The 23,935-nt window shown below is 39.9% G+C and overlaps 1 protein-coding gene across 30 annotated transcripts in view; it reads left to right on the top strand.

The window, feature by feature from the left end:
• ank3a (ankyrin 3a) overlaps positions 1-23,935 on the top strand; it is a 124,912-nt gene that overhangs the window by 50,120 nt on the left and 50,857 nt on the right. For 21 of the 30 annotated variants that reach the window (XR_004660198.1, XM_034898714.1, XM_034898723.1 and 18 more), the window contains exons 2-10: positions 12,819-12,920; positions 13,227-13,325; positions 15,797-15,895; positions 16,615-16,713; positions 18,397-18,582; positions 19,059-19,082; positions 20,758-20,856; positions 22,134-22,232; positions 23,309-23,407. Coding sequence is in view for 29 of the 30 variants with exons in the window: in XM_034898714.1 (XP_034754605.1) it covers positions 12,819-12,920; positions 13,227-13,325; positions 15,797-15,895; positions 16,615-16,713; positions 18,397-18,582; positions 19,059-19,082; positions 20,758-20,856; positions 22,134-22,232; positions 23,309-23,407 (906 nt within the window). In the remaining variant the exon portion in view is untranslated. Of the gene's footprint in view, positions 1-4,647; positions 4,848-5,168; positions 5,431-12,270; positions 12,664-12,818; positions 12,921-13,226; positions 13,326-15,796; positions 15,896-16,614; positions 16,714-18,396; positions 18,583-19,058; positions 19,083-20,757; positions 20,857-22,133; positions 22,233-23,308; positions 23,408-23,935 lie in introns of those variants that run through there. The other 9 variants (XM_034898726.1, XM_034898718.1, XM_034898713.1 and 6 more) reach the window with 4 other exon arrangements.

Below are 23,935 nucleotides of genomic sequence, written 5' to 3'. Positions count from 1 at the left end.
ATATTTCAGCTTGTTGTTTTTTCTTTTTTTTAAGAAAAACAACAGAGCTAAACGGAGAGTTAATATTGAATTTACATTCTCCAGGTTGACAGAAATGAATGATAGTGTTAAATAATAATGTTTTCTGTTGTATCTGTATCTCTCCAATGTATCTGTTGGACATGTACACAGGCAACTGTTTGCCATACCATGTGAACTTAATTATCTCAGTGAGTATATTTCAGTGTTGTGTTTACAACTTTTTTCAGCAGTCTCGCCTGTATAATATAATTGGCATAATACTTTTGTTCCGTAATTCAACCTTTATTTACAAGGGATTTTCCAATGAGAACTGCTTACTATCTTTTGTACACAGGGAAACAAAAGCAAAAACATTTTACAAAGACACTTTACAAATTCCAAAACTGCACAAAAAAATTAACGGATAAAGAGATGAGCGTCAAACCAGAATTAAATCAAATTTGAACACAAAATTATGGGATGAAGACAAATTAAGTTACTCAGATCTAACCATTGCATGTGCATGTGTGGTTAATCATGGTCTCTCTTTAAAGTAAAATTTCAAGAATAGCCAAAGAAAAGATGATTCAACTATGCCCTGTTGCGGTTTATTCCATTTAGAATGGATCAAAATATTAAAAAGCCTTCTAACAAGATCTGTTTTTAAGAAAATGTCACCTATTTAATACAATTGTGATGCAGGAGACTGTCCACCAGAGTCCAGTGTTTGACTGTTGAACAGAGTCTGCTGCAGGTCAAACTGAGGCTAGAGGAGCAAAAGCAGAGGAGGAGAGGAGAAAGAAAGGATGAGTAAGAGGAGGAGGAGTTTGGTGTCTCTGACTTTAGTTTATTGAAACAAACTTTGGTATGTTGTTTAGTTTTCTGTAGTCTCTTGTGACAAAACCCTCTGTTTTCTAACTCATGTCTCTGTCCGAAACCATATCTTTCTCTCTTTTTCTCACACTCTCGTGTATATATATTCTTATTGCTCAACTCTTACTCTGTTCTGCCTCTATTTTACTGTCTCTCCCCTTTCTGACTTTCTCTCCTTTCAACCTTACCACCCCCCCTCCAGTTTCCTTTTACCTCTCCCCCTCCTTTGTATTTCATTGTCTCACGTTTGCTCTTCTGGTGATTGTTTTAGGGTGACTTTTTGGCGGGACAGATATTGATTGAGCACGGTGCACTAGTGTGTAGATTTCACCTGTATAGCTGACAAGTCAGTTGGATAAAATCCAATGTGACATTCAAGTTCTCCTCACGTCAGTGTCAGCGTTATTGCCCCTGGTCCTAGACAGTAGAAGGACAGGAGGCTTAATGTGTGCAGCAGTAGTAAAACTGCGGGATTACATATGGTAATAAGGTTGTAAATAATTGAATTTTTACAGATGTCACCTTAGCATGCCTCCAGCTACAAGCATACAAATAGGAGTGTAGGTTTTAAAAAGATCATAGATGTTTTACTTACCTTGTAGAACAATCTGAACATACATATTAGCCAAACTGGGTTGTGATGGTGCATGATGATTCACTCCTTGCTCTAGTTGAATGGTTCACCAATTTTCCTTTTCAGGATTGCTCCCTCCTCTTTACCTCTTTCTCTTCTTTCTACCCTTCCTCTCTGCCTTCTCAGCTCCCTCCCTCCCATGACAGTGTTATGTCCCAGGTGACAGGGGAGGGGAGCTGTGCCCTTGAGCGGGCTCTGTGCGGCAGCAGCAGTTCATTAAATATCTGATGTATGTGGTATGTTGCATATGATCTGGACAGAAATTGAGGATGCTTCCTAGAATGAGGACAGTGTGATATTTTTTTACAGTTCCTCTAAGAATGGCTGAGCTTGCCGAGTATGTTTGTGAAACCAGGAAAGAAAAGACAGCCGGGAAACAGTTGCCAGAGCCATTTCTATTCCCTTTGAATGTACATATACATAGCAGTTTTTTAGGGTTGGATGTCATAATGACAGTTCTGGAGCAAAACACTACTTACAAGAAATATTACAGCACTTTTGATTGGTACACTTTGGTAATTATTTTGCACACTGATGATATTTAGTCAAGTTGATGAGGAATAGTCCACACTGAGAGCTTTTGGTGGACAATAAATCCATATGTTGAGATATAAGATCTAATATGGTCTTGGAATTTTATCTGTAAATACATTTTTAATTGAATTTCCAGAAAATGTACTACTATATTGCTGTAATATTTGGCAACTAAACTTTCCCTTGGAATAAAAAGTAGAATGTCTAGCTTCAATTTAGAATTAAAATAACTATAAAATAAAAAAAGAAAGAAAATAAGAGTAAACTAATGAATGAAAAAAATGCTAAACAGGTAATTATATATAAATAAAAAATAAATAAATACGTGCATCTACAGTATATATTTATATATATATATATGTACACAAATACATGCTGGAAAATTTTATCCGTATCAACCACCTCGCTGTCTTATGTTGTTTATTATTTGCTAATAATAGCTCAAATACCCAATTGAACAACTACTTTTAACTTTAAACACACATATGCCACCACTAGGAAAATATCTCTCATTTAATGTATTAGCCATACTGTTTGTGTGATTTTGACACTCTTACATAAGAACTGTGCCAAAAGAGATAATTTTCCATAAGTAGGCTTGACTCCCTTCCTCTTCTGTTGTAACCTCTCTCAGTAGCCATGGTAACCCTGTCCTTTCCTGAGAGGGCCGCTCACTTCAGTGTAAGCGTGAATGGGCCTCTGATCCACCAATCACGTGTTCAACTCGCCTCTTCTGGTCCAGAGCATCTGTCACTCCCTCTGTCAGAGCTACACCACTCTCTGTCTCTCCCTCCTTTTGAATTTCTGACCCTCGCTGACTCTCTCTGACGCTTTTTATCTCTTGTCTGAAAGTTGATAGCACTGGAAAATACCCATAATGCAGTGGTGCCATTCCTCTGGAATAGTGACAGAATTTGAAAGCACTGGCTGTGGGAGGGATTGTTGCATGTGACTGTTCTGTATGTTTGTGTGTGTATGACGTTACAGGAAGGGCTGCCAGAACAACAACATTCCCGCTGTAAATAAGACTTATAGGTGTGATACTAATGATTATTTATTATCAAAATACTGTGGGCAGAAGGAAAGAGTGACCACATAGCTGTGTGAGCCAGGGACTTTCCATGTGCTGGAAGTTAATGACCACAGCATTTGTTTACACATCTGTAGAGTGCAGCCGTTCCACTGACAATAAAAATACCTCTTTGCTTTATGCTTTAATGATGCTTTAATTGAACCATTCTGTTAGATGCAAGAGACCAAAGCTTGCATCCTGTCACAGACCAGCAGTCAGTGTTTATTTATATTTTTTTATTAACATGTTCATGATCCTTTCTTAAGTGTTTTACTTGCCTAACCATCCATAACCAAACCTTAACATAATGTATTGCCTAAACTATGCTGAAGGCAAGATATATGTTCATATGCTATCTTACCGAGATTTAGGAGAAAATGTTGATACCACTCTCATGTCTGTATGGTAAATACCAAGTTACAGCCGGTTAGCTTAGCTTAGCATAAAGACTGGAAACAGTTAGCCTGCCTCTGTCCAAACGTAACAAAAGCTTACTAATTACCACTTTTTATAATCCATACAAAAACGGAGGTGTATTACCAGATTTTATTTCTTGGCCAGGTGCAATGATTGCTGTAAGATTCCACTGGTTGCATGGTGACCTCTTTTCTAAAGTTTGGTTTTAAAGTTAAATATTTTTTTTAAATTAAAAATAAAAATATTTTTTTGTAGCAGAAAACATTTTGCTACCCAGTTAATCATGACCTCAAATTTATCTTGTAACCTCTTTGGGAGGGTCCTGACCCCCACTGGTCAAATCAACGTTCAGTCTATTGTGGAAATACTGACTGGCTTATTATAGGTAAAACAGTATGTAAGAAGGCTTTACAGCTGTGGGTGGTTTTCCAAGATAAGATAATCCGAAACCACCCACAGGTGTAATAACCCAAGATCAAACATATAACATCGATGCGGTAGTTATGATGAACGTTACGCTTAACCTCAACTCAGATCACAGATAGTGATCAGATCCAAGCCCTTTACATAGATTTTCCAGGAGAGCAGTGAATATACTTGGCTGCTATCGTGTTGGGGCTCAGCTTTGAGAAGGATTTGTGAGGAGAAATCGGTGGGGCTGAGCTTGTCCTCCCCAGCTCCCTCTCAGCTGACTGCAGTGGGGCATGTTTGCTGATGGGTGAGAGGTGGGAGGACAGAGGGTGTCCCTAATACCAAAGGAAAGGCCCCTAATCCTCTGTTAAAGTGTCCCCATTGACTGTTTGGGTTGGGAGGGGGTTCACTCGCCCCAAAATAGCGTGATGTTATTGTTCTTCTCTGTCGTTACTAATAGTCACACATATTCCTACTGTTAGCTCCCATGCGTTGATATCCCTGTGGTTGATTTCGTTCAATCAGGTAGCAAGCAAGCCTAGCCTGGAAATACACTCACAACACACACACTAACACTGGTCTTTGTTAGGGGCTGACAAAAAAGAGCTGCTAGTAGAAACTGTGATGGAGGAAGGGAGAGTGAACCAGAGAGGATGAGTGGGAGGGATAGTGGGTGGGATAACAAGAGAGATGGGGGGGTTTGACATATCACAGTTGAGTCACTTTAGCTAAAGTATTTGTTTCAGCTGCTATTTTCAGTTTGACCCCTCTCCCTGCTCGCCTCCCCAACCTCGGATATCAAGATCACATTGAAACCCCCCACCACCACCATCCCCTTCAGAGTAAATGAAGGTGACTAAGAAAAGGAAGGAGGCAGAGAGGGAAGACGAAGCCTCAGCTATTATGGTAAGTCAGGGTTCTCCTCCTGCACCCTCCCCGCTTGAAGGTGCTTTCTGGGGCAGGGGCCAGCTTCTGCGAGGCAGCAGGGATTTACCCTTGTTGACATGTTTTTTTTTTTAAAGACAAATAGAGAGAGGAGAGAGAGAGAGAGAGAGAGAGAGAGAGAGAGAGAGAGAGAAGCAGCAGAGGGGATTTGTTGTGTGTCCTTTCTGCGGCGTGAAAGGCATGCAACGCTTTGTTAACTCATCACTGAAGAGATAGAACCCCTCTCTTCCACTTTCCTCTCCATCCAGCATCCTTCCCCCCCCCCCCACTCACTACTACTTCTTTGTTGGTGTGCTTGGATTTTTTTTTCATACCTTAGCCAGTGGCACCTTGCTCTTTCCTCTGAGTGGGATGGATGCCTGTGTGGTTAAGATAAGGACAGAACTGATTGACTGAGTGAGTAGACGACTGGTAGGCTGTTTGGCTGCTTGGCTTCTCGGCCACTCTGAGCTCAGGTTTCACTCTTCTTCAAACAGCTTAGAGAAAGAAAGAGGGAGAGAAATTGAACATGGCTGTGGAAGAGGGTGTTGTCTTCCTAACACAAGTGAGTAGTGGATTATTCAGTTTATTCATACATTTGTAACAGTGTTTTTTTTAATTCTTTGATTAATAAATTAGATTAGATTTGTGTTGTGATTCGGTATTTTCTTGAAAACAATGTAACAGAGGTTACTGACTGTCTCAGAGGTTAATGTTGTGAGTTCAGTGCTGCACCAAACCACTTGAACGACCATGTCCTGTATCATTCAACATGACTGCATGGTGTTTGGGTGTGTTTGAACATGGGAAGCTGATCTGCTGCAGTCTGATGTAAAGTGTGTATTTGTTTGCAGGGTAATAACAAGCAGGAGGTTTTCAGCAGACATCAGGGAGTTTAGAGTCTCAAAAGTTAATTACCCATGCACCTGCAGGTTCTTGTTGCAGAGTGTTAGTAACATTTATTGAGAAAGTTGAAAACTCTTTATTTAAAGGATATGGTTTGACATTTTGGTAAACACATTGATTTACTTTCTTAGACACAGATTTAATAAACAAGATCTGTAAAATAGTGAGCATTTTTTTTAATCTCTTCTGAGCTAGACTAGCTGTTTCCATGTTTCCAGTATTTATGCTAAGCTATGCTAATCGTGTCCTGCGTCCAAATTCATATTTAGCATACAAACATGAGACTGGTATCAATGTTTTCATTAAACTGCCAGTAAGACATAAAATAATTGTTTTCCCCAAATATATTCCTTTTAATATGGAATGCGGTTTGGTGTGGTGTGGTGTGGTGTGCTGGGCTTGTTTGTAATGCTTTGAGGAATTTCCCTCATCAGTATCTTAAAGCAGCTTCATTCAGTTACTCACTCACTCACTCATTCACTCACTCACTCACTCACTCACTCTCTCTTACAGTCATTTCTCCTAGTGGCCGTTAGATGCATGACACATTGAACCACCTTTCTTTTCTTTGCGATGCACCTGAAGTGTGTGGTGCTTTCCATGAGTAACACAACTAAAATAGAGGGATGTTTTAGAGTGATGTTGACAGACATTGGTGCACTTTACATGAAAATCTTATACATTTTAAATCTGAGGAAGCTCTAAAATCTCAAGACTCCAATAGATTATCATTCATTGTGTTGCCAAATAATGTGCTTTGCATCCACACCTCTTAAAGCCGTAATATTGATTTTCTGGTGACAGTGAAATGGGGGCATCAATTCATCAATAGTGTTGCTATATATTAAGCCTTGGGAGGCAGAGAGAAAGCAGGACACTATGAGTAACTAAGCAGTCAAGGGGTTTAAGGAGTTTGACAGGTAAGTGATGAGATAAAAAGATGTGGAGGTTGGCGGGGTGAGGTCCTTTGGCACTGGTGGGTGTTGTGGGCAGCCACTGGATGCCCCTGGCTTTGTGAAAGTAGAGCTATGGAGCTCTGTGTGTTTTGTACTGTCAGGAGAGAAGGGGATAAAGGGAAACAATACAGCCTCTGCTGGTCTGGCTCCCCTCTTCTAAGCTTGCTCAGTTCACCCAGAGCCTACAACAATGGCATCAACATGCCCTATGTTTGTGTGTACATATTTTTCCCGCATGTGTTTTAAGTGAAAACTGTCCTAAAGTGTGTGCAGACATGTATGTGTTGATGCATTCCTTCAAATGCGGGCAGTGCAATATGCTTTTGAAAAATGCTTGAGTGCCAAACTGACATCATCGCAGTCTAGCGGCCCGGAGATATCAGTCTTTATACATCTAAATGTCCACTATCCATCTAGACTATCACTGTGTTGATGTCATGATGAGGAGAAGTGCCAAATACAGATTCAGCAGAAATAAAAACGAACGCTTTGCAGCGTAATGAATATCCATGCCTAGAATAAAGGAACGATGTCAACCACCCAAAAACCTGACTGCTCGGCTTCTATTGGAGAGCATGAAAGATATTGTGTCTCAATTCCATACTACTTGTATTGCTGTAAGTACTATGTATTATACTGTATTTTGAAGTTAGTATACAAGAAACCGATATTCTTTACCAATTTATGCTAAAATGAAATTATACGTTATGTGTAACAATTGACATCAAACTCCAACTTTGGAATGCTACTACCAATTAACCTTTGAAAAATTGAAAACCTTTGAAAATTCAATAATTACTCTTCCACTTTGACAGCGAATAACTTTACATCTGAAGCATTTAGGATCTTAGTTGTCTATTCTTTATTTCTAAAAATACACAACAATGTATAAAGGCTCCATAACCTTATACCTCACGTTATGGCTCCATAGCAGGCGTTCTTTTGTAAAAATAGGCCAACAAGTGCGTGCGTCATAACCAAGCGACTTGCTGTCGCATAGTCGACAAATCACCATATTGTCAGGAGAAGCTTGCCTACATGTATCATTAGTACGAGAAAAAAAACAGATATTAAATGTGTCGGGCTCAGACATAAATGTCCTTATGCCTGTCGGGCTCGGGCCTGGTTCAGACAGAAAGATTTGGCCCGATCAAGACTCTAATGTGCAGTAATCTGATCAAACCTACCGTACATGTTACATCCGTTCAACAGACAATACTGCATTTCTCCTCTCCCTTTTAAAGAGCATCTGCAGACACCAGTCAGTGACCAAAGGGCATTTTTAATTAGAATTGAGACCGTTAATTGGAATTTACAGCGATTTACCCAGAAATTAGCTGCATTTTTGACTTTGCATGACTGTGATTGGGAATGCTAAATACTCAGCTTTTCCAGTTATTACATGTGTGTCAGATTCCCCCCCCCCATCCTTTTCATTCTAACATTAGATTAATGCTTTCCTTCAGGCTTAACCTAGTCTTTAATGGCCCCATTTTCTTTGATCTTTGGAGGCTTAATGATATTTCTTTATAATCTCATGCCCCGTCCTGTGTAATGCTTCATTCACAAAGTCTTCAAGGTCCCTCATATTGGCCATAGATGGGATGTGGATGCAGGGTTGGACATGTTGGTCACTGGTTTTCACTGCCGGCATTATGGGATAAACTGACAAGAGCAGTGAATAGGGATTCGTGGATGAAGACTACTTAATCTGTTGGCAAATGCAGAAGGGGAAGAAAAAAGCACTGCTTGATATTGATAATCCGACGGCCTGCCTGCCGGCCCTGGCGACTTTCTGTCTTTCAGTGGCTGTAGCAGGCTCAGATTTAGAGATGGATTTAAGACATTTATATCATATGAAGCTAGACAATCTAAATAATCCAATTGTACCAACCACACCATGCTAGGTTGTCAGAAAAGGTGGCTAAATAATGCATGTAAATGAGTTCTATTGGTACCCACAAGACTCCCCATAGTAGCCTTTTAATTTAGTTAGACTATTCTGAAACTTGTTTTACTGTATAAAAATGACTTGTTGTTACTTCTAGGATAATCACAGCCTCACAAGACTTTACATCCACAAACTACAGACCTCTGACATGCAGACAATGTGTATGACTTAGGTACATTCACAATAAGTGCTTGCCATCCAATCGCCGAAAACAACAAATATTATCAACACCAAAAACGCTGCAACAACAAGAGACATAAGTGAGCATAATAATGGCCATTATGAACTCATATCATAATGTACTAAGCTCTTATGTACTTTTTTCTTCTTCTTCTATTCTTCTTTTATACACAATTAATTTTTCCATCAGGAACACTTTCATCATATTTAACCATTTGTTGTAACAAATGGAAATACAGTGTTTGGTGTGTTTGGTGTTGATGGCTCTTGATAATGCCCCCTTGACCAGCCAATCAGCATGCTGAGCTGAAACAGGGAGCACTATGCAGAATCCCATTGGGTATAAACAAAAGTGAGCCAAAAGAAAGACATTGAAAAACATTTTAAACTTTGAGTGATATTGAGTGACTCTGAAATAGGAAGATGGAGGCTGGAGTGGTGGAGGCAAAGCGTTGCCAGCTGCAGTAGTGGGTGAAGCAGCGTCAGTGTAGCGGGGTCCAGTGAGGAGGGAGTCATAATTAAAAGGGCCGCCTTGATACGAGAATGGCTGTGATTGGTGTGTGCCTGACAGGACTGGTAATTCAATCAGCGGGCGTATAACTTCTGTGTCCTGCATGAACTAATGCTAATTAACTAACGCTAATTAAGTATTTAATTCATTAATTTCAGAAATAAACATTATTACATTACATAATGAATGAATTCACTAATTTGAAAGTGCTGTTTCCATCTTTCAAATGCTGTAAACCACTTTTGTGCGGAATCTACTGTTACCCTGCTCATCCCTAAACATCCCCTGAATTCTAAGGAGATAAAAGATTATTGCAAAACTATATCTATGAAAAAATATAAAAACTTTAAAAATGCTCTTATACCCTTGTATTTTTAGAAATGTGTTGTTTCTATTTTTAAAGTGATAGCATGAGAGTTTGTAGCATGGTTTTAGTTTATGGGCTCTATCAAATATATGTGTGCAAGACTACAGTAATACATGCCATGTCTGATTTTCATAATATTTGATAGTGTAAATCACTGAGCAGGTGCATTCCATGTTGCCTGTCCACAGCAGTGTGACCTGTGTGTTTCCATGTCAGAGGTTTAATAGTGGTCAAGCATTCGGGGACACTCAACAAAGCCTGAGAGTCACAGGTCACACAGGCGTGCTATATACTGCACGCCACACACATGACAATTATGTAAGAAACAGGACAACTGGAATGTGTACCAGCATGCAAACACACACACACACACACACACACACACACACACACACACACACACACACACACACACACACACACAGACACGTGGAGAGACTTTGACTGAATAATTAATGATGAAACTACGACTGCTGGTGATATTGTGAGTGGATTTTAAGATTATCTTGAATTTTGAGTTGGGCATTAACTGTCTTTTAGTCATTTAAAGTATTGCAGAAAGTCAAGTAAATCTATTTATAGTGCACTTTTATAAACAATATTGGTAACTTCAGTGCTCTACCAGAGGTTAAAACTAGAACAAGAAAACAATATTAAAGAAATCAATAACTAAAAAGGAAAAAGTAAGAAAGAAATCCAGCACATCTGTTGAGACTTGTAAATCGTATAAGTGCAATGGAAATTTATGTGAGTGTAGATATAGCAATCACAAGACTGGACTTTAAATAGATATTTATTTTATGATAATGTTCTTTAAAAACATTTAAAATAAATATATGTTGGAACAGAAATAGTGTTAGTGTTCTTAAAACGTCTTTAAAAACTGCCCTTGCAAATAGTTTAGGTTAACAGAAGACGAAGATGGAGAAGAACTGCAAGGAGAAGAAGAAAGAAAAGAGGTTGCAAAATGTATAGGTTAAAAAGAGTGTGAATGAGGTTTCTTTCAAGGAGAAGGCCACCATGACCTTGCTCCGTGTATATTCCCTTCTTGATTGCATGTTTTCTCATTACAGAGACATTGTTTTCATTCCTGAAGGGCAGCACTTGTAAACAACAGTCACTATGAATCATGTTGACACCATGCGATATGTAGACGTAACGTAGAAGAATAGTAGAAGAAGTGGAGGGAGTTGACTTCAGTGACAGTGCTGAGATGGGATGCTGTGATGACAGAGAGCTGGTGGAGAGTGGCTGCTGGCTGGGTTTAGACTGGATGGGAGCCAAAGTGTTTCTTACTGGTCCTCATGAAGGACACTGGTTCAAGGTGTCCATGATTAACAAGAATTTGATATAGTGGTCTGTTGAATAAGAATATAGAATGAAATGATATTTAGATGATAAAAAATTAAATCATATTTAGATAGTGATGAATTGTAAGCTTGTTTTACAAGTTATGTTGGTTTGCCGTCCATTGCTGTGGAAATGTCGGCTCTTTCTTATGGTTGGCATCCAGAATAATAGAAACCAAACACAATCTAGTACCCAAGCAGAATGATCATGATGGTTCAGGCTCTGTGCCAGTGACTGTCTGTTGTATCATTAATTTTCGCGAGGCCACAAGAACAGAACTATCATCAGTGGTTCAGTGCTATCATAGAGTTCTCTGGTTAGGGGTATGGAAAACGGAAGCAATTTCTAGATGTGGGCTGATATGAGCTTTAGCTTAATGGTTTCTTGTAATCAGGGAAAGGCGTGGTTTCCAGTTAACACTGCATTGTTTAGTTTGTGCATGAGTACACATAGACACACATATTTTCCTCTCACAGTGTATACAGCTTATCGGTTAAACAATCTGATGCTGGATGTCTTGTTCACTCACATTTCGGCTTTGGGTCAGATCCCTCTATGTTCGTCACAGTTATTTTTGGAAAAGCACGGCGAAGGGGGGGGGGAGAGTACAATGTTGGATAACCGCTTGTACCGTTTGGCCCTGCTGAGTTTATCCTAAGTGTCTTTGGACGCAAGGCTAAATTTAGCAGGTCTGGGGCTTTGATAATTCAGGGGAATTTGATTTTGAGCCTCTATTATGAAGCAGCGTATCACAGCTTCTCTCCCTCCTGCACTCAGCACCTCTAGTGCTGAGTTTGACAAAATGCTCTTTGCAAGGGTGCTTCGAAGAAGACAAATGTGCAGAGTTTGCTGTGTGTCATTTTATGTCAAACCAAATGTCCTAGGAGCTAACATGAACACAGAAAAGGAACACAACCTCCCTCTCCCCTTCTCTCTCTCAAGCTTTCTCCATCTCTTTGTCTACTCTCAGTCATTCTTTCGATCTCTCCCCCCTTCTTTTCTCCTCCTCACTCTCTCACATAAACACACGCACACACACACACACACACACACATACACACATGCACACCCCTTTTGGTATAGGGGCAAAAACCTGCCTGCATCATCATTTTATTTTGGTGTGCAAAGCCCTATTTCTGTAGTGAAATAAAGGACAGGCAAGCATTTTAGAGAATGTCCTGCTTCTGGTAGCACAACAACATACAGTCACAACTGCTTCACTGTGGGATTCAGAAGAGATCTCTGTGGAAGAGAGGAGGTCTCGCAGATGTGAGGACCACCCGGTCACTTAACTGCTTACCTTTGGGAATTGAAGATATTTGGATTTAACAAAGCTGAAATAACGGTCCGATGGGATCTGATGGATGACGGAGGACATGACTGAGGCTCTGTTGACTTTCCAATGGATTTGCTTCTTGAGATGTTTGCATTTTTAGCTTTGTCTTGCTTTTAGACACCAGTGGACTTTACTATAATTTTTTAATGGGACGATGGACCTACAGTGTGTGTGGATATTGGCTTTGTTCTGTTAAGATGTTTTTGTGGATGTCTCAGACATTATGACAGAGTTCTACCTGGTACAGTAATATTTTGGCATTTGTATGTGCTTTTCTTCTCCTGTGTGTCTGATTGTAACAGTTTGATGCAGACAAGAATGTTGGCAGACAGAGTCAGACTTGATATAATCACCTCCTTACTTTTTCTCTCTCTCTCGTCTGTTTCTCCTCTCCAGTCTGACAGCAATGCCAGTTACCTGCGAGCTGCCCGGGCGGGGAATCTTGAAAAAGTCCTTGATTATCTCAAGTCTGGGGTTGAGATCAACATTTGCAATCAGGTAATTTTTCGGATTATTTTATTAAAATACTAAAATGTTCTTGCCAGTGTCTGCCCTTCTTAGAGTTGAAGATGAATAATAATAAGTTATTCTTTTCTACACACAAAATCATGCTGTCACCGTACTGCTACATCAGCTGGATTTCAAATTCAGGGCTCAAGGGCTCAAGTGAGCAAGCAGGATTGTCCTCCAAATGAATTATTTTATGATCTTAACCCATCCATTTAGCACAATTACACATTATCCCATGGTTTATTTCCTATGGCATGAGCTACACAGACTCCAATAACTACGTTTCTTTCTTAGAATGGTCTGAACGCTCTCCATCTAGCCTCTAAGGAGGGGCATGTAGAGGTTGTTGCTGAGCTGCTGAAGCTTGAAGCCGCCGTGGATGCTGCCACAAAGGTAAGGCCCAGCCCGTTCCCTATTGCAGCTCAGCTGATGTTGCAGGACTATATTTGGATCTAGCACAAAACATGACTGCACTGTAAGATTAAACAGCATGCAGTTAAAGTACTACTACTGTAAATGTGCAGCCTTCGTTTGGGGTTTTTATGGCTCAATATTTAATGATACCTCTGGGGAAGGCTGCAGGAAAAAGTGAGAGAATTAAGCAAGAAAAAAACAAAAAACAAAAGAAGCAAAAGGAGTTTAGTATAATTTCAACAGTATAATGATTCATTTTAAATTAACTGTATGTAATAAAGAACAAGGTGGAAAAAAAGCATCTGAAGCATTATATTTTATGAACTATACATAATGATATCATTTAGTATTATTCATCAGGTAGGCTCTTCCTTTGAAGTATCTTTACTCTGATGCTACAAGGAGTTGAGAGGGGAAGCCACAGAAAACATTATTCAGATTTGAGCCCAAAAGGCTTTCCCTCCCATTTAGTTGTCTGGTTCAGCCTCTCTGCCACAGGCCATATGCCTAGTGCTAACATAAACAGAGGACACAATGAAATATTCAAGATCAAGGAGAAAATCTCCCCAATTAAAGCCTCTCTCTATTGTGACCCTGAGGATACAGAGGGATTAGCTTGAGATCTTGGGAATCCACTGTTGGGAATCCACTGTTCATCAATTTCTACTTCATGCAGCCAATAGAGACAATCAGGGAGGCAGTGCTATCATGGATACCCAGATTTAGTAACAGAGTGTTTCATTTAGGCTGTGTTGGGTGTTTAATGCTAAAGTTAATTGTATATCTAAAGTTGTGCTAGCCTTGTTGTGGGAGATTTAAACTAGAGGCCTTGTCCGCAGTTCATTAGCAAATCTGTAACAAAAGGTACTCTTGTGAAGCTTACAATGTTTGTTTGTTTTTTAAATTATTTTTGGGGGGCTTTTTCTGCCATTACTTGACAGGACAGCTATGTTAGAAAGGGGGAAGACATGTAAGAAATCGTCACAGGTTGGATTCGAGCCCTGGACCTCTGTGTCGAGGCATAAACCTCTAAGTATACATATGTGCGTCCGCTCTACCCAATGACGTAAAGTTCTACCCAGCCACGTAAAGCTTATAATGTTGAGACTGTCAGAGTTAACTGCTGATTTAACTTTCTGTTTATGGTGTTTTACTGGATTGTACTTTTGAAGCTTTTGATGTTTAGTTTAGGTCGTAGTGGTGTTCATGGTGCAACCCAGTCTGCTAGAAATTAATTTTAATTTACAACTCATTGTTTTTGCCAAATATATTTAAGGGAAATGTAATTTCTGCCTGGATAATGTTCAGTGGCAATGGTTTTTTTCAAGGGAAGAAATGCTATGGTTTTGTAGCACACAAGTCATAGAGAGGTGTTCAGGGTTGTTTTGGTCAATGTCACTGTTGACTTTGTCACTGTTAAACCAGTAACTACGTGTCTGACTAGCCTTACAGGGGCTGGGGCTGAAAAGTACTAGTTTGAAATTGAGAAAAGGCTTTGCATGTGGAGTTAGAAGGAGGTGAGACTTCTGTAGCCCGCTCCTCATCTCTGCTTGAGGCTACATTAGCTGCATAACACAACTGAATCTCTGACCAAACTGTAGGTGGTCTAGTTGCATTGTTGGTAATTTAGGTTTTTTACATTGAAAATTACGGCTTAAATCGATGGAGTAGTCTTTTCTTCAAGTGCTGTATACTGCCGTTCAAAAATTACATTAAAGTCGATTCAACACCGCTTTTAACTAAAGCTTATATTACGTTGATGATGATGGATTTGTGTTCAACTTGTAGAAGCATTAACATTTCTATGAACATATTTGTTTTTCCAAAGAAAAGGGAACAAACCAATATTAAGTATCTTTAATAGAACATAATCAGTGAGGTTGCCTGTCAACCATAATAAACTAGCATTGTTTCCATTAACTGTTCAGATTATAAACTAACAGTATAATTGGTCTTACTGTTTTACTGTTTTCTTACATTATGTACCAACCAGTCTTTTCTGTCTCTAGTAATCTGTTTGGGCCTCAGCAGACACATCTATCGGATTTCGTTGCTACAATACATGTGACATTTGATCCCTATTGTGCAATAGCCGCGAATAACAGGGCCCTGTGTCACGCGGCCAGGAGAATGGCTGGGGGTCAACTCTGCCTTCACATGGACCTGTACCAGTTCATAAACCGCCTCCTGTAGTTGTATTTATGGCCAAGGCTCAGCAGGAGCTCATTTATATGTGGGACGTGGAGTATCGGAAGTGACACATAGTTGGCAGTGTAGGCAAGGGGATGCCAGAGCTGGAATGCTAGTGGTACAAAGTGTGATTGGCGTGAGGGGATTCACTGATGCACATGGATACTGACGTGGATATATACAGACACACACAAGCAATACGGTGGGACAGGTGGGGCCGAGCTTAACACACATTCCTGTGGTTGTTCCATTTAATCTAGAAAGGAAACACTGCTCTGCACATAGCCTCGCTGGCTGGCCAAACGGAAGTCGTTAAAGAGCTGGTCACAAATGGAGCCAACGTCAATGCACAATCTCAGGTGGGATATACTCAAACACACACACAGACACACACACACACACACACACACACACACACTCACACACACACACACACACACACACAAACAAACAAACAAACAAACAAACAAACAAACACAGACAAATATTAATAGGGTCCTGTTGGTCCACATTTAGAGCCTGAAACAACATAAATGTAATGGCTACTATTTGTTTGGATGATACTGTATAATGAAGTCAGTGCCACTGAGGGGAATCACTCAGTGGAAAGATCCTCACTGACTGAATCTGGCATCGAGCCAACTAGGTCTCACCAGGAAAACTGTTTTCCTTGCATTTTACATTTACAGTAAGTCTATCAGATCAAGGTGAGAAAGATTTCAAGTACCTTCTTTCTCCCTGGTCACTCCCTTATCAAATTGTGAAACAGTAAATGAAGATGTAACATTAGCACAAAAGTCTTACAGACTTCCTGAACATCTTGTTTAGTCAATGAGATCTTTTTGTTTGGATATCAATCACTCTCAAGATTATCAATCACATTTATATCATTTGATAGTATAAGTGTCATGATTTATAGTAGTCTAGTATAGTCTGCCGTTCACCAACAATAAAAAAACAGACCCAAAACCACATCTAAACAAATGGACAACAAGGAAACATCTATTCATTTGTAGCATAAGTGGCAACTAGGTTAAATCTAGGCCTGTTTGTAAATGTATATGTGCGTTTTGTGTAGAATGGCTTCACTCCTCTGTACATGGCTGCCCAGGAGAATCATCTGGAGGTGGTACGGTTCCTTCTGGAGCACAGCGCCAGCCAGAGTATGGCCACTGAGGTACTGTATGTGTGTGTGTGTGTGTCTGTGTGTGTGTGTGTGTGTGTGTGCGTGTGTGTATGCCAGTCCTGTGTCCACCTCTCTACAGTCATACTGTTACAGTAAGTCTCCATGCATTTTCCCTGCCACAGTCATGGATGGTCTTCACATCTCTTGTACTAACCAACTTCATCTCCTTTCCTCCTCTGTTTCCTCCCCCCTTCTTTTATCATCCTGACCTCACTTACCCTGTATCTGCCTGTGTCTCTGTCTGTTTCTTTGTCTTTCTGTCCTCTCTTTACTTTTCTGTTTCTGTGTCTTGTGTCTCACAAACTCACTCTATCTACTTCTGTATTTCCACCATTCTCCTCTTCCCCTTCTCCCTCCTTCCTCATCTCCTCACGAGGGACTAGGCAGAGCTTCATTGATTGGTAGTGTATGGTGGTGGAGGCAGAGTAACCTTGAATGGGTCACAGATGAGGTCCGCTCCTCTTGCTAGCTCCTCTCTCCATGGCTGCTGCGGCTCTTACTGCTCTGATTTACGTTGCTCAGCCTGTGAAACCCATACACACGCATCCTTACCAGTCATCACACGTATACACACACAATCATCGGCACATACAGAGATAAATAGCTGATGGGGCTAATGGAATGTCCAAGCTCATCTAAAGTGCAATGGTTTACATCTTTGGGCTACATGGTTGAACATGGGATGCCCTTCAGGACATGCACGTACATGCACCACATGGAATATGTTTGCACATGTGCACACACACAGATCTGCACACCGATCTTGTGAACATGATATAAATGCAGGCACAAATAGACATACACAAGACACATTGAACTATGCAGAAACGCACTGTTGTGCCAGGGAGCTTTCAGCTGAATTATGCATCATAGGAGTAATGTGTATAGGAGACCTTTTTCCACCCCCTCATCTCAATATGTAACTTACATCAGTGTCCTATATAGTGGCGAGGCTTGAAAATATACAAAAAGTTTTCAGTTATCACTACATCTTTTTGAAAAGTTATGATTTACTGTACTAAATGCTCCAAGCAGGTCAGACAGTCTAAATCTTGAACTCCCACATTTTCTATTTTAAGTTGCCAGATTATTCTTATTCCTTAGAGCTTCCAAAGAACCATGTGAAACCTAAACAAGAGATACAAAATATAAATGTGGAAAGATAAATATAAAATCTAACCTCTAGGTACATTCATAAGGTCATCTCTAGCTTGTTTCAGGAAATATTATCACGCTAAAGCAAACTGTTTGCAGTTTGCGGGAGTTTGACTTGATGGATTATGAAACATATTACCGTTGCCCTTATGTTTCCCATCAATTTAGCTTTTTCAGTTAAATTTATTTGACATTTATGCATTAACCAATCAAGTTCATCTACTTCTCAAACTAAAGTACCGTGTAGACACTACAAAGCTTTTTTTTTCATTAATATCACCTGCATTCTACATTCCTTTTTTAAACTTCTATAGGACTCTGGCATCTTGCATTGTTTTCCTGTCTGCCTGCAGCGCAATATATAATTCAGCTAAATGTAATAAGGGAGCACCATTTCTCCATAGCCCTGCTCCTTACCTGCTCATATCATGCATCCAGTCACATCTACCATCTCAAATCATCTCTGTCAGCAGTAATGCATTAATAATGCAGTGACACCTCCTCTCTCCTCATACGCAGGATGGCTTCACTCCTCTTGCGGTGGCCCTTCAGCAGGGCCATGACCAGGTGGTCTCCCTGCTACTGGAGAACGATACAAAGGGCAAGGTACGTCTACCTGCCCTGCACATCGCTGCCCGCAAGGACGACACCAAGGCCGCGGCCCTGCTCCTGCAGAACGACCACAATGCAGACGTTGAGTCTAAGGTGAGTGACGACGCTGATGCAGCCAGACTCAAGTGGTGGATCTTCAGTTTGCAGTTTTTTTTTTTAACTCTTTGATTCTTTAATTGTTTGATTGTTTCTTTGATTATTGATAACTTTGGTTTTCTATATCAGAGTTGTCTTTTTGCTCCTTTTTCTCTTCTTATTTTTATTGGTTGAACTTGCTTTTGATGTTCTTTTTTGGCAGAAAGGGGAAAGAAGCAGACGTACATTTTTTGGATATTTAATCACATTGGACAGGACAACAGTTACTGTGTAGAGGATATTTGTTTGAGAATATTTTTCCCAAATTTAAAATCCCATCTATCTCGATCGTAAATAACAACAGAACTTTATTGCCATATGTATCTTTGCAGTGAGCTCCTTCTCCCCTCTCTCTGCTCCTCCACTTCATGTCAGTGGAGGCCCTTTTCTGTTTTTGCTCACTAACTGCTCATTCTCTCCTCTCTTGACTTTAGATGATGGTGAATAGAACAACAGAGGTACACCTCTACTCTGTACATTACCTAGTCTCTCCATCGCAGCTCATAAAAACTCTGAAAAACCAACCAACCAAACACTTCAGTGCCCCTGACTTGATGCAATAGTGTTTCTGCAGCCCTTTGTCACTTTGCCTTTCCCATTGTAACTCAATCTCATCTTCCTCTCCATCTCTTCATTCATGTAGTGAATATCTCTAGTCATAGATAAAGTCAGAGTAATAGCATGTTCCACTAATACTGATTTAGTACATCCTGAGGCTGGAGGCTTGGGTGTCAAGGTTTACCTTGATTATAATGGTTTCATGGTGTCCAAAGCTTTTAGTAAGTTATTTTTGGAAAATTCATTGTGACTGTTGACAAAATGTTGACCTAATGTGTCCTATCAAGAGTCCTTCCATGAAACTGATTAACATGATAACCAGTGTTAGCATGAAAAGTGGTTATCATTCATTGATTCATTGAAAAACAGCGGTTTGTCTATAATCTGCATGGCAACCAAATCCCCATAAAGCTGTAAAGAAACCCAGCCTTCAAGCACCAGACAGCTAGTCTAATTAGTTTCCTACTACTACAACTATTAAATGTAGTACTTCTAATCCTGAACCCTTGCACCTAAAGCATTTTGCATGGGAGCAAAGCAACAACCTACATCAACACTGCTTCTATGGTAACAAGGGCCCCTTCGTCACACCAAAGTCAGGTGACCACCTCCTGTGTGTGCCTGTTTTGGTTGGCATTGTTTCTGGCTTTGGCAAGTTATCTGGTACGATCCATCCAACATTGTTTTGTTGATCTGAGGCTCCTGCATCGTGGTAAACAGATTGGAAGATAGTCATTACAGATATTTGTCCATAGATTGACCATATGAAGACAGATTGTTGTGGTTGATTTAAATTTGTGGTTACCTCACTTTCCTAATATGATTTAAAGTATAAAAATATGTTTTGAAATGATCTATAATCATGTTTTTGGTCAGGGTATTTGAGGCACCAGACATTAGCAGAGTGGATACACACGTCTGAGACTCTCTGTGGGATTATTGGTTATTTGAAATTGGGTTTCCAATGATAGCTTAATGTCAGATTCATTCACTCGTTGGACGGATTGTTTCCAGTGTCCTTCTCTTGCTCTGACAGCTGTTGCTCACTAAGCCAGGGATTTTTGCTGGGAAATTACTTTCATTTAAGATATGAACAAATGGAAATGAGGTTCATTTGCAGGACAGTTTTTAGTTTCAGGAGGTTGTAAATGAGGTGAGATAGATTACCAGTAAATAACATCTGTCAAAACAGGAGTTGTATATTACCACTCAGGCTTATATATTATACATTTCCTTTTCCCAGTGTGATGAGTTGTATTTTAATATAATGAAAGCACATAGAAGCCCATATGGTATACTGAGTCTAAAACCCGTCTAGTTATCAGCATACCATTGGCCCAATGTTTGATGCTTCAATAAAAGGACTTCCTCTGCCAATGTGAGGAAAGTCAGATGTTAGTGTAACTGTGTGTAGTAGAGTGTGTCCTTGTCTGTACGTCAATCATAGGCCTGTGTAAAGTCTGCTATAAAGCTCCAGGTATGTACTGTACATGTGTGGTGTATTGCATTGTTTGTAATGTAATGTGTGTGCCTGTCTGTTTGCATGTGTGTTGTACGCCTTTCTCCAATCCTCAGAGTGGTTTCACCCCCCTCCACATTGCGGCTCACTATGGCAACATTAATGTAGCCACGCTTCTGCTGAACAGAGGAGCTGCTGTGGACTTCATGGCTCGGGTGAGTTTATTCTGCCCTCTGCTGTTTGGGAGGGGTATTACCCACATTCAATGTAAACAAAAGTGGAGATGTACGGTAGATAGTATAATGCTGAACACAATGATCCTACACAGCTGCAAAACAGTGGTTTGGTTTAGCCTGTCAAATACAGGGGGATATTTGGAGACTTTGCTCCATAAGAGGGAATGGATTTTTTTAGTTGGACAATTTAACCCAGAGAGGTTTAAATGAAGAAGTAGACACTGCATCGGATTATATTTCAATTCTGGTTTTTATAAAAGAATTTATCAAAGAATAGATGTGTTGAATCAACCTCAGATTGGTTTTGGAATTAGTTGAGGATTATTCATAAATGTAATGACATACTGTAGGTTAAAAGAGTACAGAATTTGCTGCTTTCTATTAAAAAATGGAGATGATGTATCTATGGTAATCTACAAGTCACTTGATTGACTAATGAACTGTATACAACCGTCAGACAGCACCTTGATAAAAGCAAGATAGTTAAACATGTTTAGTGAAAAAAGCATGGGGTACCCCAGAGAAGTTGTGCAATGGGTTTTTTAATTCAGGATGGATGGATGGATGGAAGCTCACTCACATCGGTCTGCAGCTCGCTGTTTGTGCATTCTTAAAATTACACACTGTAAACAATGCCAACTAGCAAGAGGCATCATTATCAGTTATTTTAAGTGGGCAATAGCAATCAAATCCCATTATGTCCTTGGGATGAAGTACACAGCAGTATAATTGTTAAACTAGCTGATATTCCTCTCGGTGTTCATAACAGGTGCATCAATTTACAAAGCTAAACTCTTACTTAAAGAAATGTTTTGACAAAATAATAAGAGTGGAATTACTATTTATTTTACTGTGATATTTACAATGTAATGAAAGAGTGGGTGCCATTGTGGTTTTTGTTTCCACGTTAGACATTGGCTAACCAACAGCAGCCTGTAATTTTATCAGCTAGTGAGGGTAGGAGTGCTGGTGTTTGTGCTACTGTTTGACACTGATTACATCTTAGGTCTAAAGAGTCATGCTACAGCAGTGGAGATAGATTAGATAAACAATGGATTGGGCTTGATAATAAAAGACTATGCACCCATAATAAGGAGACTGCTGGGTTTATATTAGGATACTAGAAATAAGAGCATATATTTACAATCTACAAGATTACATTTTATATATTTATTCCATTTAGTTGTAGACTTTTTTAATTCTAGTTCATCATTTGACAGCTGACTCATAACACCAGTTTCCTCTTTGTTGTTTAGAATGACATCACACCACTTCATGTGGCTTCAAAAAGGGGCAACAGCAACATGGTCAAGTTGTTGCTGGACAGAGGGTCCAAAATTGATGCAAAGACCAAGGTAAGACTGTGGACCCAATTCTCCTCCCAAAACTGTACGACATTCAGAACTACATGAGGCTGATTGATGTTTGTTGGATGCCAATAATTTTCGCCACTAGTTGCATTGGTTTTGTAAAAAAAACGTTCCATCTTCCACAAACACGTGAAAATGATGCAAGACTAGTCTGGCATGCAAGACTAGTCTTGCATGCCAGACCCTCCTCTACAGCCCTACAGAGGAGGGTCTAGCGAGTCCACACAGCATTCTGGGATGGGAGAAAAACATGCTATGGTTTATTGACATTACTTTAAACCAATCACAATCGTCTTGACGCCGTAAAGAGATACGGGGCCTCTGCAAAATAGCTTCAGGTTTTGGTGGAACATGTTTACGTTCATAGGTTGTTTTAGTCGTGCAACAGAAAATGCAGATTGGACAGAGAGTCTAGCTAGCTGTCTGGATTTATCCTGTAGATATCTGAGAAAAGGTTAACCACAGTCCAAGTGTTACAGGCTGAAGAGTTGCAAATGTCTGCATGCTCTCTCTTCAAGCAGACAAAGATTTTAAGTTTACATACAAACAGAGTATTATGAAATCATGCCAGCTTAACACAAACATCTGTCCAGAGTTTAAAATTCCAACACAAAGAAAACCCAAGGTAACGGGTATCCAGCCTAAATGAGTATAATTCGGCGGAATTTCCGTCCACAGTGGAGCAATCCCGGAAGTGGAACTTCATGGATATATACTACCTGATCCCTTAACTGTAGGGGAAAAAACTCATACAGTAGGTCTGTTGTGTTTGTTTCCTAATTCAAATTGAACCTTTTTCGTCTTTTAAGTGTCAGTATCTCTTCTTAGTTAGAGTTACAAAAAAATTTAGCAATTGTGGAACCAAACTTAATTTCAAACATGGAACAAGTCTTAAAATGAAAGGTTTTCACATGTTAATATGCAAAGTATATCTTTACACCTTTTGCTAAGGAACCACATGCAGTGTTAAACATAAACAAATTGTAGAAAAGACAGGGATAAAGATTTTTTTGTGTCTCCTGTCATTTGTCAACTTCTTTGCTGTCTTTCTTCTTTTTTAGGATGGTCTGACACCGCTTCACTGTGGGGCAAGAAGCGGTCACGAGCAGGTGGTAGAAATCCTACTAGACCGAGGAGCTCCTTTCCTGTCCAAGACCAAGGTAGCTACTGGGATGATCAATTCAGGAGACATTGCTTAGCTCAGATTAGGAAAGATTACATACGTTGTTTCTCTGGCTGTTATAGAATACAATACAATAGATCACATTTCACTTGAAATAGGGTCAACATTGTTTATAACACTGTAATATACGAGTTTTGTATTTACTAGCTATCCTAAGCACACAGAGATAGCAGGTATGTTGTTGTTGCTGTAGTGTTGCATTGTCTTCATAACATGTGTGCGACCTCTCCAGAAAACAGCCTGTCTCCACTGCGTAGCCCTTCCGTTTGACCGCGCTGGACGATCAGTGTAACAAAATAGACATTGTTGTAATGTCCTCGTTATAACAATGCTTCCTTAACTTTCTCAGCAACTTCCTTCACAGTCTTTCTGTGCAGCGCATGGCCACGCTCTAACTTACTGTGTCCATCTGTCCACCTGTCTATGTGTCCGTCTGCGTGTGTGTTTGTCTCTCTTTGTCTCGTTCTCTGTCTGCCTCTTTCTTTCTCTCCCCATCTTTCTGGCT

The sequence above is a fragment of the Etheostoma cragini genome, chromosome 17, assembly GCF_013103735.1.
Source record: "Etheostoma cragini isolate CJK2018 chromosome 17, CSU_Ecrag_1.0, whole genome shotgun sequence".
Lineage (NCBI taxonomy): Eukaryota > Metazoa > Chordata > Actinopteri > Perciformes > Percidae > Etheostoma > Etheostoma cragini.
The sequence above is the reverse complement of the archived record's forward strand: the minus strand, read 5'-3'. Positions and strand labels throughout refer to the sequence as shown.